General features: G+C 35.5%; 1 protein-coding gene across 1 annotated transcript; it reads left to right on the forward strand.

The window, feature by feature from the left end:
- The first annotated feature begins 5,435 nt into the window (after positions 1-5,435).
- On the forward strand, positions 5,436-11,107 carry LOC147549868 (vacuolar-sorting receptor 1-like). The gene is made up of 12 exons (XM_086672624.1): positions 5,436-6,390; positions 6,896-7,588; positions 7,808-7,896; positions 8,003-8,072; positions 8,171-8,254; positions 8,344-8,420; positions 8,788-8,869; positions 9,605-9,687; positions 9,817-9,883; positions 10,123-10,251; positions 10,334-10,440; positions 10,762-11,107. Exons 1-12 carry the CDS (start codon positions 6,096-6,098, stop codon positions 10,858-10,860), a joined length of 1,875 nt encoding a protein of 624 aa, XP_086528750.1. The 5' UTR covers positions 5,436-6,095; the 3' UTR covers positions 10,861-11,107.
- Positions 11,108-12,718: the final 1,611 nt, after the last annotated feature.

Below are 12,718 nucleotides of genomic sequence, written 5' to 3' on the forward strand. Positions count from 1 at the left end.
TCTCACACCCAGGAACATGACATTATCAAGTACTGTTCATAGAGGGTACAAGACCTTATCATTCACCGAGGTATAAGATCTTACCAAATACAAGATCTTACCAAATACAAGGTCTTATCAAGCATAGCATCTTATCAAATACATGACCTTATCAAGTACTAGACCTTATCAAGTAGAGGACATTGAAGAAGCAAGCATTTATTCTCTCCTGACAACCACGTGATCAAGGGTTTTTATAAAGGGTTCACCTACTTTATCAAGGGTTTGACTACTTTATCAACAAGGGTTTGCTTACTTTATCTCTTCTGGAGATCAGACCTTCTTTACATCAGCCACATTATTGTCTATAAGGTCGGCCCCTTACATTTTCCACTTTTATTACGATACATACCTCCGAACAAGGCAAACCTCACCAGGCTGCCTTATTCAAGGACAGACCTCATAGACTGTCATATTCTCTCCAACCAAGTCAGTCTACCCGTAGAGATCGAGCTCCGATCACTCTACAAGTCGTGTCATATTCCGACCACCCCCCCACCAACGGTAACATTCCAGGGATATCATTGACGTGGCTATTACTTCTCTTGCAAGCTTACTAACTTGACCCTCGGAGTCCCTTCGACCAGCACCATCCCCGTGTCTCCCAAAGACCTCACAGTCACGTGTGTTTTTTCTCTTGTCTCAAATTAAGTCCAAAGACGTCGTCGGTGCCCGTAAAAATATTAACAGGTGAAGGTTCGACTTCCGGTCAATGACCTGGTCTTATTTACTTCTTGACTCACGATTTCAGCCCCTCACAGTTACTTGTAATATAGTATTATAAGTTAATTTTATGGGTTAATTCTGTTTTCCATTAAGTGTCTCACAATTCGATTTATCTCAAAGACAAAAAAGGATTTATTTTTTCAAAAAATATCCTCAGGGGTCAAAATAGAATTAATTATGATATTGATTCCATTTTAGTCCCTAAAGTGTTCTTATGTAACAAGTTAATTTTTTTTTGTTGCCTTTGATAACCAAATCGAACTACCACATCTATTATATAAAATAGGATGTTGAGTGCTGACTGGGACAAACTCAAAGACAAATCAAAGACAAACTAAAGATAAATCTAGCCATTCGTTATCCCATGATAAATCTTAACCCTCCATCGTTAAATCTCAACTAATCGACACTTATCCTCAAATTATAACCTCCATCATAAAATTAATGATAATTTAATTTTATCATCTATATAATATTCACAATTAATTATCTCCATTAACTTTTAAAAATTGATTGTGTTTAAGTTATGAAAATGTAACCGTTAGATCTCAACCCCTAGAATCTCCTTAAATCATAACCCTTGATCTCAGTCTCGTAACCTCTCTATTTCCATAACTTCTCAAAAATTAATAGTTTTTCAGTTATAAAAGAAGAAGATTAATGGATTTTATCCCTTCTCTTCTATATATATTTTACTCCTACAACTTTCTTTCTTACACCTCTTTCTCCCCCTATCTTTCTAATTTCTCATTTGGTTTTTTTTTTGAAAGACTGATCTTGTTTCTGAGGAGTTTCATGAGAAGAAAATCATGTTTCTTATTTGTTGAAAGATTGGTCATATTTTAGTAGAAGAAATTTATGTCGACAACAAAATTGTTCAATATTATTTTTTTAATGGATAGTTTTTCTTAGTTCAATTAGTATTATATTTTCTTAATTATGTTATTAGTATGTAATTAGTAATGTATGATTAACTTGATGTTGTGTATTCTCTTTAAGTTTAGTGAAATACTTAATTGTAAATACAAGATAAATCTATCACTTTCTTTATTAAACTATGTTATTTTTGTTTTCTATCTTCCTCTTTCTGAAGTGAAAAATCTTTTTTTTGGAGTTTTGATTTTCAATCTGTTTGTATCGATTCTACTAGATTTAGAAGACCATCTCTTTTGGAGAGTGAATTATTATTTTTTTTTTTTTTGTAATGATATTACGATTTGAATTTTTTTTTACTTTCAATTTCTTCTTGAGATGAGTAAAAGTCAATTAGCTGGTAGATTTATGATCTTTTAACTAGACTTTTTGAACTATGTAAACCGGTAGGGACACATCTCTCTTTGTCGTTAATTCTTTTATAGGGTTTTCTTTGTTATAAACTTTTTCTTGATTTTCTTCTTTAAATTTCACCAACAACTTATCTTTGATCGATTCTTTGATATAAATTACCTCTTATAAAAGTAAAATAAATTTTTCTTCTTCCTCTAAACGACTTGAAAACCTATAGGAACCTCTTATGTAGCTTTCAACACCTATAATTGATTTCAAATTTATTTATTTTTAAACTATTAACTTGTTTTTAAATTTTTTTTTTTTATGTCTTTTTGTTTGTAAATGTGATGTACTTACTATTCATATTTATCGACCAAAACCACTAAACTTTTGTAATTTACCAAATACAACTGTTCGTGCCCTGAGGGCACGGGTTATGCCTAGTGAAAAAATAAAACATAACTAAAAATTAGAGGGAAAAAATCGAGTAGCATTGAGACGTTTTATTTCAATTTTAATGACCTGTATATATAATATAGTGATAATAATAAAAATCTAATGGCTATGATTAAAAGATAAAATATTGGATGGCTAGTATTTATAAAGACTAAAATAGTGAGTTAGTAACCTATCGGAGACCAAACAGAATTAACCTTAATTTAATAAGTAAATAGAGTAGTTATATGTTTGCTACTTCAAAAATAATATTATATGTTACATCTGAATGGTATACAAATGATAAACAAATTATGTGTAAGATATATTGGAATGTTTTTTTATTTTTAAATTACCCTTTGTTCATAAGTTGGTTTTGTAAGTACCTATGCTGATACTCAACAAAAAAAAAAAAGTACCTATGGTGATTCTCGGATGATTTTCAATTTTGTCTGGTACGTTTTATAAGTATTCACCCAAAATACATTTCAATTTTATGTGACCAAATTCTGCTAAAGAATCAAAATAAGAAAAGAAAAAATGTATTTCAACCAAAAAAAGTTTCTACAAAAAAATTCTACTTAACTTAATATTTGGGAGGGGCACCCAATCAAAGGCTTAACGTGTCCATAAGTATTTGAATGCGACCTAATTCCCACTCTTAAGAGCATCTCCAATGGGACACTCTAACAAACACTCTAAAAGTCCTAGTTGTCAAGGGTCAATAGAGATTCTCTTTCCTAAATGTCAATATAGAGACACTCTAATTTTTGTTTGTCTTCAATGGAGATCTCTAAAGTGTTTATATTTAATACACATGTCCTTCTTCGATTCAATAGATAAAAAGTAGTTGAAAAACAAGATTTTCTATTGGTTTAAATTTAAAATTAACACTTAGAGAGTCTCAAGTAGACACTCTCATTTTAGAGTTTCTCTCTTTAGACACTCTATAATAAATTTGTCTACCTCATAATAGAGTAGGGGTGGGATTTTGGCCCGGAAACCCGGAATCCGCCTACGACCGTCCGAGTCCGAAGAGTCTGTGACCGTCCCATGACCGAAGATGACCGTATCCGCCCGCCCGAAACATCCTAACTGGACGGACGTGGGCAAAAGTCCCTGTCCGGTGGTCCGTCCGATTTAGCCCGCTTGTTTTGTCCACCCGATAATACCCGCCCATTTGCCCTACCCGTTAGACCCGCCTGGTTACAAATTGCTTCAAAGCCATTCAGATGTGTAGGGTTTGATCATAACCTTTAGATTTAATTTAAGGGCTGAAAATCTGAAATAACCTAGAAACTTTATACGAATGCCTCTCCCTCACTCAATCTCATTCTCAGCCGCTCTCACTAAACTCTTTCTCGTCTCTCCTCTGAATCCGAAAATCTAGAATCAAATCAATAAACACTAGAATCAATAACCTCTCTGCCTCTCCCGTCTCTCCTTTCTCGATTAATCGAAGCTTTCTTTCTCTGAATCTCTCCCCTAATTGTAAGTATGTTTAAGCTTTCTCTAGAATCAAATCAATAACCCTAACTGAGTTTCTTGTTTTCTCTCGATTACTCAAAGCTCTCTCTCTCTGAAACTCGGTTAGGGTATACTATACAGTAAGTTCTTCGTCAAAACTCCGAGTTTCATTTCCTGTTACTGCGAACCGATTAATAAAGGGTTTGATTTTTTTTCCCCTCAATTTCTTATAAAGAAGAACAATCAATATTGTAATTTACCATTCTTTCGTGATTTTTTGTTTTTTTGATTTGTGAGTGAGGTTTGAAAATGTAAATCTTTAGTTCATTTTTTTTCAGTTTTCTTCGATTTTTTTGTGGGGTTTATTTGAAGACCAGTAGAGGGTTTTTGATTCATTTGTTCATTTGTGGGGTTTAGAAAGTAGTATTTAAGCTATTAAACAGATTTAGTTTGGAACAAAATTTGATTCATTTGTTCATTAGTGACCGGTGGCCGATCGACCGTTACCCGAGCTGCCCGACTTTGAAAACGGTCACGGACGGGCACTTTGTCGAGAAAAATCCGAAATGCCCGTCCGTTTTTGTCCGGATGTCCGAGTGGACACTTGATACTTGTGCCCGTTCCGTCCGGACCGGTTAAGTTACTGTCCGTTTCCGCCCGTCCGGACCGATTCCCATCCCTATATTAGAGTGTCTAATAAAATGTTCCATTGGAGATGATTTTTAACAAAACTTCCAAAAAGTCTATGTGGCACTCTAAGTGTTAGAGATTGAGTGTCCCATTGGAGATGCTCTAAGTTGGATCAATCAATTGAACTAAACAAAAACATCTAATAGGTGCATATTTTGATTAACTTTTTTTTGTTGAAGAATATATTGATTAACTTGATCCAATTAAAGAAAAGGGTTATTTCCCTAATGGCCCCCTACTTTGTGACCAGCTTCCCGCCTGACCCCCTACTTTACGAGAAATACCCATATGGCCCCCTATTACCGTTAACTTTAACTTTCCGTCACTCTCTCTCCTCCATCTCTTTTTCTCTCTCTGCCATGTCACGCCACCTCATCTATTAGGCCACCTCATCACCTTCTCCGGCAGAGGTCGCCGGCCGGCGACCTTCAAACTAAAAAAAAAAATTTTTTTTTTTTTTTTTTTTATCTCTCTCCTCTCTCTCTCTCTAGGAACTCCGGCGAAGGAACCCTTCGCCGGAGTTCGTCTGTTCTCATGAAGGTCGTCGGAGAAGGTGATGAGGTGGCCTAACAGATGAGGTGGCGTGACATAGCAGAGAGAGAAAAAGAGATGGAGGAGAGAGAGTGACGGAAAGTTAAAGTTAACGGTAATAGGGGGCCATATGAGTATTTCTCGTAAAGTTGGGGGCCAGGCCGGAAGCTGGTCACAAAGTAGGGGGCCATTAGGGAAATAACCCTAAAGAAAAATAGACAGCAACCAACTTTTGCTCACCTGTGTTTATAAAACACTCTCTCATTTATAATGTGATCATCAAAATGATAGTGATATTTTTTCTTTAGAAAATGTTGTTTTTTTTGTTCAAGAGAAAATGTTTTTCTTTTTGTTGAAATATTGAAAGAGAAAATGTCCATGATAGAAGTTTATCTCAGTGATTTTTTGCCCCCAAAAAAAAAACTCAATTCTTTAATTTACTTTTATATAAACAGTGTTTGACTCAGGAGACCAACAGTTGTACGCAAATTTACTCATACACGTCTCTTTTAACTCCTTTTGCCCTTTTTAACTTCATACCTAAGATTCCCAACTTCTCTTTCTCACTCCAATTTCATCTTTTAACAACAAAAACAAAAAAAGAAAATCAGTTTCTCTAAGAAGAACTAGTCTCTTTCATCAACAAAAAAAGAAGAACTAGTCTCTTTCTTAGTTACCCATCTGTTATCTTTCAAGAAATATGTATTGGATTTGAAAATCCAGTTCTCTAGTTAAAAATTTAGTTTTCTGATCTGGGTTTTGTTAATTATTGAGTATTACTATCTGGGTTGTATCAATTATTAGGTTTTTCAACTTGGGTTCTCTTTAATTATTGTTCTGTTGAGGAAAAAAGTATTAATTCTATATCTAGTGTTCTTTATTTTGATCATCTAAGTCTTTGGTTGGTGTTGACTCTTGTTTAGTAAGAGAGCTCAAGAATGAAGGAGAAATTAGGGTTTCTAGTATGGGTTTTGTTTCTAGGAATCCATTCTTGTCTGGGTAGATTTGTGGTGGAAAAAAATAGTTTAAGAGTTACTTCACCTGATTCATTGAAGAACGTTTATGAATGTGCAATTGGGAATTTTGGGGTTCCTCAGTATGGAGGAACATTAGTTGGTACTGTTATTTATCCAAAATCAAATCAAAAGGCATGCAAGGATTTTCATGAAGTTGATACATCTTTCAAATCAAAACCAGGGGGTCTTCCTACTTTTCTCCTTGTGGATAGAGGAGGTAAGTTATTTTCAGTTCAATTTTTCATCTAGACATAACTTTTCTTTAATTTTAGCTTTTCAATTCTGATGATTTGGTTTTGCATGATTAATTTTGATATAGCTAGCTAGTAATTACTCTCTTATTAGTGTTCAAATTAAACACTGTAATCTTAGATTTGGGTTTGATTCCTTGATTGTTGAAACCTAGTTACTTGTTAATTGTGCTTAAGTGACACTCTGATTCATGGATTATTGTATTTTGTTATCATAGTTCTGGTAACCCGTTTTGTTATCAGTGTCATGAGCTAGCAAACTGTTATGCTAGAGTTGGTTTCGAATCCAATCTAAAGATTGTAAACCTAGCTAAAGATAGACAGTTGGTCATTTTTATATGGTCCGATAGGCCAGCACAATCACCATAAACGGATTCAAGCATCACTCAATTACTTGTAGTTTAGTCCTCTATCTAGTTCCTATTGTCCCTTTTGTGGAAGCTATTTCTTAATAAATAACCATTTTGGCAGATTGTTACTTTACATTGAAGGCATGGAATGCTCAAAATGCTGGAGCAGCAGCAATTCTTGTAGCAGATGACAAGATCGAACCTTTAATCACAATGGACACACCAGAGGAAGGTAACTCACGTGCCGAATATGTACAAAACATCACAATACCCGCAGCTTTAATCACTAAAACTTTTGGAGATAGTATCAAGAAAGCTATATCAAATGGAGAAATGATAAATATCAATTTGGATTGGAGGGAATCACTTCCCCACCCTGATGAAAGAGTCGAATATGAGTTCTGGACCAACAGTAATGATGAATGTGGGGCTAAGTGTACTAGTCAAATTGAATTTGTAAAGAACTTCAAAGGAGCAGCTCAGATACTTGAGCGGAAAGGATATACTCAGTTCACTCCTCACTACATCACTTGGTATTGCCCTGAATCTTTTATCTTGAGCAAACAGTGCAAATCTCAGTGCATTAATCATGGGAGATATTGTGCTCCAGATCCCGAAGAGGATTTTAGTAAAGGGTATGATGGGAAAGATGTGGTGGTTCAGAATTTGCGGCAAGCTTGTGTGTTTAAAGTTGGTAATGAAAGCGGTAAGCCGTGGGTTTGGTGGGACTATGTAACTGATTTTGCAAAACGGTGTCCAATGAAAGAGGAAAAGTATACCAAGGAGTGTGCAGATCAAGTTATCAGATCTTTGGGTATGTTTTATGAACATTTCACATTTAGGCATGCCTTTTTGTTGAGAAAAGAATTTGTGTAATTTATGTTGTTTTCTCTTTAATGGTTGTGTCACTACCGAGAGCAGGATAATTCAATCAGTTTTTGACGTGGAATTCTTAACTACGATATATGATGATTAGTTTAATGAACAAGTATGAAAGTACTAATATCTGAAGCCATTTGTAATGTCCTAATAGATCTCGATCTCGAGAAGATAGATCAATGTATAGGAGATCCAAATGCAGACGTTGAAAATCCAGTCCTGAAAGCAGAGCAGGAAGCACAGGTTAACTTCCTTGCTATATTGACCTAAGTGTTCCTTTCTCTGTAATGTATTCTTACTTCTGTGATCTTTGTCTATGCTAACAGTTTTTCATCTTGAAATTTCTTAGATTGGCAAAGGTTCTCGAGGAGATGTCACCATACTACCCACGCTTGTAATCAATAATGCACAATATAGAGGTTAAACAGCATCTTACTTGAGGAATCTGAATGGAGATATTGATTGTTCTATATCTGACATTGAATTACATTTTCTTTATCTTTTGACTTGATTTCAGGTAAGCTGGATAAAGGGGCAGTTCTAAAAGCCATATGTGCTGGTTTTGAAGAGACCACAGAGCCAGCTGTTTGTTTAACCTCGGGTAAGCCAAGAAATTGAGTACTTATTAACTTGTTTGTATTTACAGGATAAGCAGTAGTCAAATATCTTTATTTGGAATTATCTGTACAGATATGGAAACCAACGAGTGTCTGGTAAATAATGGTGGGTGTTGGCACGACAAAGCTACAAATGTTACAGCATGCAAGGTACTATTTTACTGAGATCATCTAATTTCTCTCTACTAACAAAAGTTAGTTCTCAGTTCTTTTCTCTTTCCATCTATGGTATTTAGATTTATGGCATGTTTCAAGCGTGCGGTTTCTTTGACGATTTCCTGAACTTCTGCTGTTCCGGTGTTCGTTAATACTGTCATTTTTTTTGCTTATTTTTGGTTGCCACAAGATTTGTCTTGATCCACTATTTTTTAGATACTTAAAATTTGTGTTTTGTTTATGATTCCAAGTTAAGATCAAGTCACGGTGGTAAGTAGTGAAATTTGATGAGGTTTTTGGACAGTGTTTTAACATATTTAGATTAGATCTGATTATGTATCTCCCTATTTTAATGTTGTAGGATACTTTTCGAGGGAGAGTATGTGAATGCCCTGTTGTGGAAGGTGTAAAGTTTGTCGGTGATGGTTATACTCATTGTGAAGGTAAGTCTTGGATCCGACGTTCAAGTGTCGAGAATCCACCAGGATGACAAAAAAGCCAATCCTCTAATTCCTATTGCTAACATTGATCTTTAATTGCATGCGTTCTTTTTCTATGGGAGGAGTCGGGCATGTTGTGTTTTGCGAAGGATTTCTAGGGGTTAAAGGAAGAATTTATTTGATGTTCTTATTGTGTTCTTGTGATGCTTGTTTATTTCTTGCTACTTACCCCATTCATTTTCTTAGAGGAGATCATGTAAAAACTAAAACAAGACATGAAGCTGAGTTAGATGGAGAATAGAGAAGTTTCAAGTATAGAAGTGTTCATAATTCATATTTCAGACTCCTTAGTGCATCTGTTTCCCTTTGACACACTTCTGGTCTCACCATAGGCCCTAATTCACCTTTCGTGGTCGTGGCTCGGGTCTTGGCTCAGCTCCAGCCGAACGAACTCGAATTCTCCCTGATAAATCGCGGGAGAGCTTTTGATCACATTATTCACTCACCATTAAGATTAACTTGTACAAGTTCGCCAAACTCCTCTTAGGCTACATTCAAGCCTAAGCCAAAACTGACTGATTTTTAGATAAGAAAGTGGTTGAAATGCATTCGGGTTTTGATTCTTGAATAGGAAATTAATTTCAATTTTCTGTAGTCTAGTAATTACTTTCAGATTCTCTTTCTACCTATTTTTTCAGTATCCCTTGACCTTAACACTCATAACTCGTATTTTGACAGCTTCCGGAGCCCTGCGTTGTGAAATAAACAATGGAGGTTGTTGGAAGAAAACTCAAGATGGCAAGACATACTCAGCCTGCACTGTAAGTGGGTCCAACCATTTCATGATCATTTTATCATTATATTTTCTTCCTAATCCTTATCATCAATTTATTAATACCATGGTTTATTTTTCAATGTAACATAAATTACTTTTTGTACGTTTTCTCCAGGAAGATCGTTCCAACGGTTGCAAGTGTCCACCGGGCTTCAAGGGAGACGGGGTCAACACATGTGAAGGTATTAATGTTGATCTTATTTGGGATCCAACATTGTAAAAAAAAACGTAAAAAAATAAAAATTGTATTGGGTTGTGGATATTCAACTCAAAACCAATTAGCAATAAGTAGGGAGGTTCTAGAGATATTGTTATGATTCTCTTCTCTGTCTATGTGGGACTATTTTCACGAACCTTCCTATAGTATTAAATTTGGAAGGAAATGGATTCCACAGTTTAGATTTTGGGTTTGATGTTGCAGATGTGGATGAATGCAAAGAAAAGGTTGCGTGTCAATGCTCTGAATGCAAGTGCAAGAACACATGGGGAAGTTACGAGTGCAGCTGCAGTAGTAACTTGTTATACATGAAAGAACATGACGCCTGTATCTGTGAGTATATACTGAAACACTCATAAATTTTGAAGAGAAAAAATAATAGATACGCTAACGATCATTTTTCCAAAATATGCAGTTAAAGATTCTAGGACGGAGGTTGGATGGAGCTCTGTGTGGGTTGTTTTCTTCGGTTTGGTTGTTGCTGGACTTGGTGCTTACGCTCTCTATAAATACAGAATCCGGGTATTAGGCTCTTATCTTCTTCACGTTTTTCTTTTGTCTTCCATTGTATCTGTTAATCATCAAAATTTATTCGTCTTGGTATATTTTCAAAATATGGTGTTTGAACGTTGACCGGTAGTTGGGTGCTACTTTAGTAAAACATTGAAGCTCCGGCCTAACGTGTCAGACGCATGGCTAGAGTGGCCATGCGAGGTTTTTACCTCAGCCGTGTCACTGGTCGTTTTCAGACCGAAACAATCCGTTGCAAAACTCTGTACTTTGTTGTTGAATATGTAGCAACAAAAATTTTCAATGAGTAATGTGAATTCTTTTTTTCTGTAGAGGTACATGGATTCAGAGATCCGTGCCATCATGGCACAATATATGCCCTTGGATAATCAAGGAGAAATTCCAAATCATCTTCCTCGGGGAAACGTATGAGACGAAGTGTGCAGAGCGGCGAAGAAGGAAACTTCGATTAGTTTCGAGGACATCCTTTACTGGAACGTCGGTTTGTTTGTTGTTGTTGTTGTATTGTGAGAGAGCAGTAAGAGCTTTTCTTATTCCCCTCCATACATGTTAGATGCTCTGATCTTAGTTGTATAGCTACGTTATTATTGGTAGAACCATTACATGAATTCTCTGGCTTAGAATGATATTAATAAAGTAGAGGGCTCCCTCCGATAAACTCCTTGACTTGGCCCATTCTCTTTGACCAAGTTTCAACATAGGGGCATCCTTTTGTTTTGGGTATAAACATCCAATTCTGGTTTTTTTTTCACCCACGTTAGTTTTTTCTTTCTCTAAAATCAGAATCCTAAATTTGGTAAAAACTCAAATCCTCAAAAATCACTGGTAACCCAATACTGAGCTTTAGAAATGGGAAAATGGCCGAAACCACATGAAGGAAAGAGTTTAGTGGAAGAAAGAGAACGATGTGAAGGAAAGAAGAAAAATTATATGATAAAAGAAAGTGAAGACAAAAGATTGGCAGACACAATTTGGAGCTACCATAATCCTTTGTTCAAAAATCGAACTGTGGGCTCAGGGAATACTTTGCTATCGTCGATATGACGAATGTCGGGAGACCCTCTCACGACCCTATTTCATCACTGCCCACATGCATAATACGTTTTCTGGCCTTAACTAGAGACTTCTTATTTTATAAATACCCCATGTGGGGCTATATAGGGTTGATGGCTGAGTGTCAAGAAAGAACTTGGTGCTCTAATTCTCTGTTTAAGGTTCAAGTTGAGCGCTAACTAGATTTAGACTTACTGCGAAGTTTCTGCCACTAGTATCTGATATACTATGGCACCCACATTTGATGAGATTGGAAGTTCTGAAAGATAGGTTTTTTATTATATGATCCAATCATCCAAGCATGGAGGTTTCTATCTTGCCCAAATTTTGATGAGCCAATAGTTGCAAATGATATCATTTTTCGAGCATAATCCACACTGGTTTGGCTAAAACTGATAATAATTGATTTTGATGAGAATATCTCATGTTTGGATCAAAATACGAGCGAATGAGTTTCAACCCATCATTTTCAAATAATAGATATGCATCTGCTAAACTAATAATTGGAAGTGGAAATAATTTGCTTGTTAATATGATGAAAGAATTTTTCAATGAAAATACTGATGAATAAGTAGTAAAATGTACATAAGCTCAGTGGGCTTTGTTTAAAGAGATGCTTCATCGTCATCGCATCTAGTTTTAGTTTAATTTTACTTATTAGTTGAATCATTTTGAGGTTGTAAGTTTCCGATATCGGACTATTGGTCCCAGTGTTTTCTATACAAATACTATATTTATTGAGAAACCTTAGGTGTGCATATTGATTGCAAGGTTTCAACAAAGAAAATGTATGAGATTAGAAAAAAAATGAGAGAACAAAGAAAATGTATGAAATATGTACAAAGATTAAATATGAGTTCAGGAAGCGATATTCGTTAATACAACGTTAGTAGAGAGACCCTCTCACAACACCGCTATTTCATCATCACCCACATTACTTAATTGTGAATCAAAATACTAAGTAAAAGCTTTTGAACTCGTACATTTCCGATGTGGGATTAATATAATTTGTTAGTGTCCCAAAAACTAACTACCTAAGCTTATTGCCGAACTCACCAGACTTTCATGCCTCAATCATCCTATCTACTTTGACATTATTAATATATACTGAGATCAAATATTTCCTAACTAGTTTATCTTTTCAGGACGATATTCTACCTAGATACCAATTGGGACGATATTTATATGACAGACTTGTAGGGACTTTTCTCCAAAC

The sequence above is a fragment of the Eschscholzia californica genome, unplaced genomic scaffold (genome assembly GCF_041429995.1).
Source record: "Eschscholzia californica isolate CP2 unplaced genomic scaffold, dmEscCali1.0.p SCAF_3, whole genome shotgun sequence".
In the NCBI taxonomy this organism is placed as follows: domain Eukaryota; kingdom Viridiplantae; phylum Streptophyta; class Magnoliopsida; order Ranunculales; family Papaveraceae; genus Eschscholzia; species Eschscholzia californica.

What these genes read in the sequence shown, in the direction of transcription:
- LOC147549868 (XM_086672624.1), top strand. Translation starts at nt 6,096, where the DNA reads ATGAAGGAGAAATTAGGGTTTCTAGTATGGGTTTTGTTTCTAGGAATC. An exon ending in TCTCCTTGTGGATAGAGGAG is followed by an intron (nt 6,391 to 6,895) that starts GTAAGTTATTTT and finishes CCATTTTGGCAG; the next exon opens with ATTGTTACTTTACATTGAAG. An exon ending in TCAAGTTATCAGATCTTTGG is followed by an intron (nt 7,589 to 7,807) that starts GTATGTTTTATG and finishes ATGTCCTAATAG; the next exon opens with ATCTCGATCTCGAGAAGATA.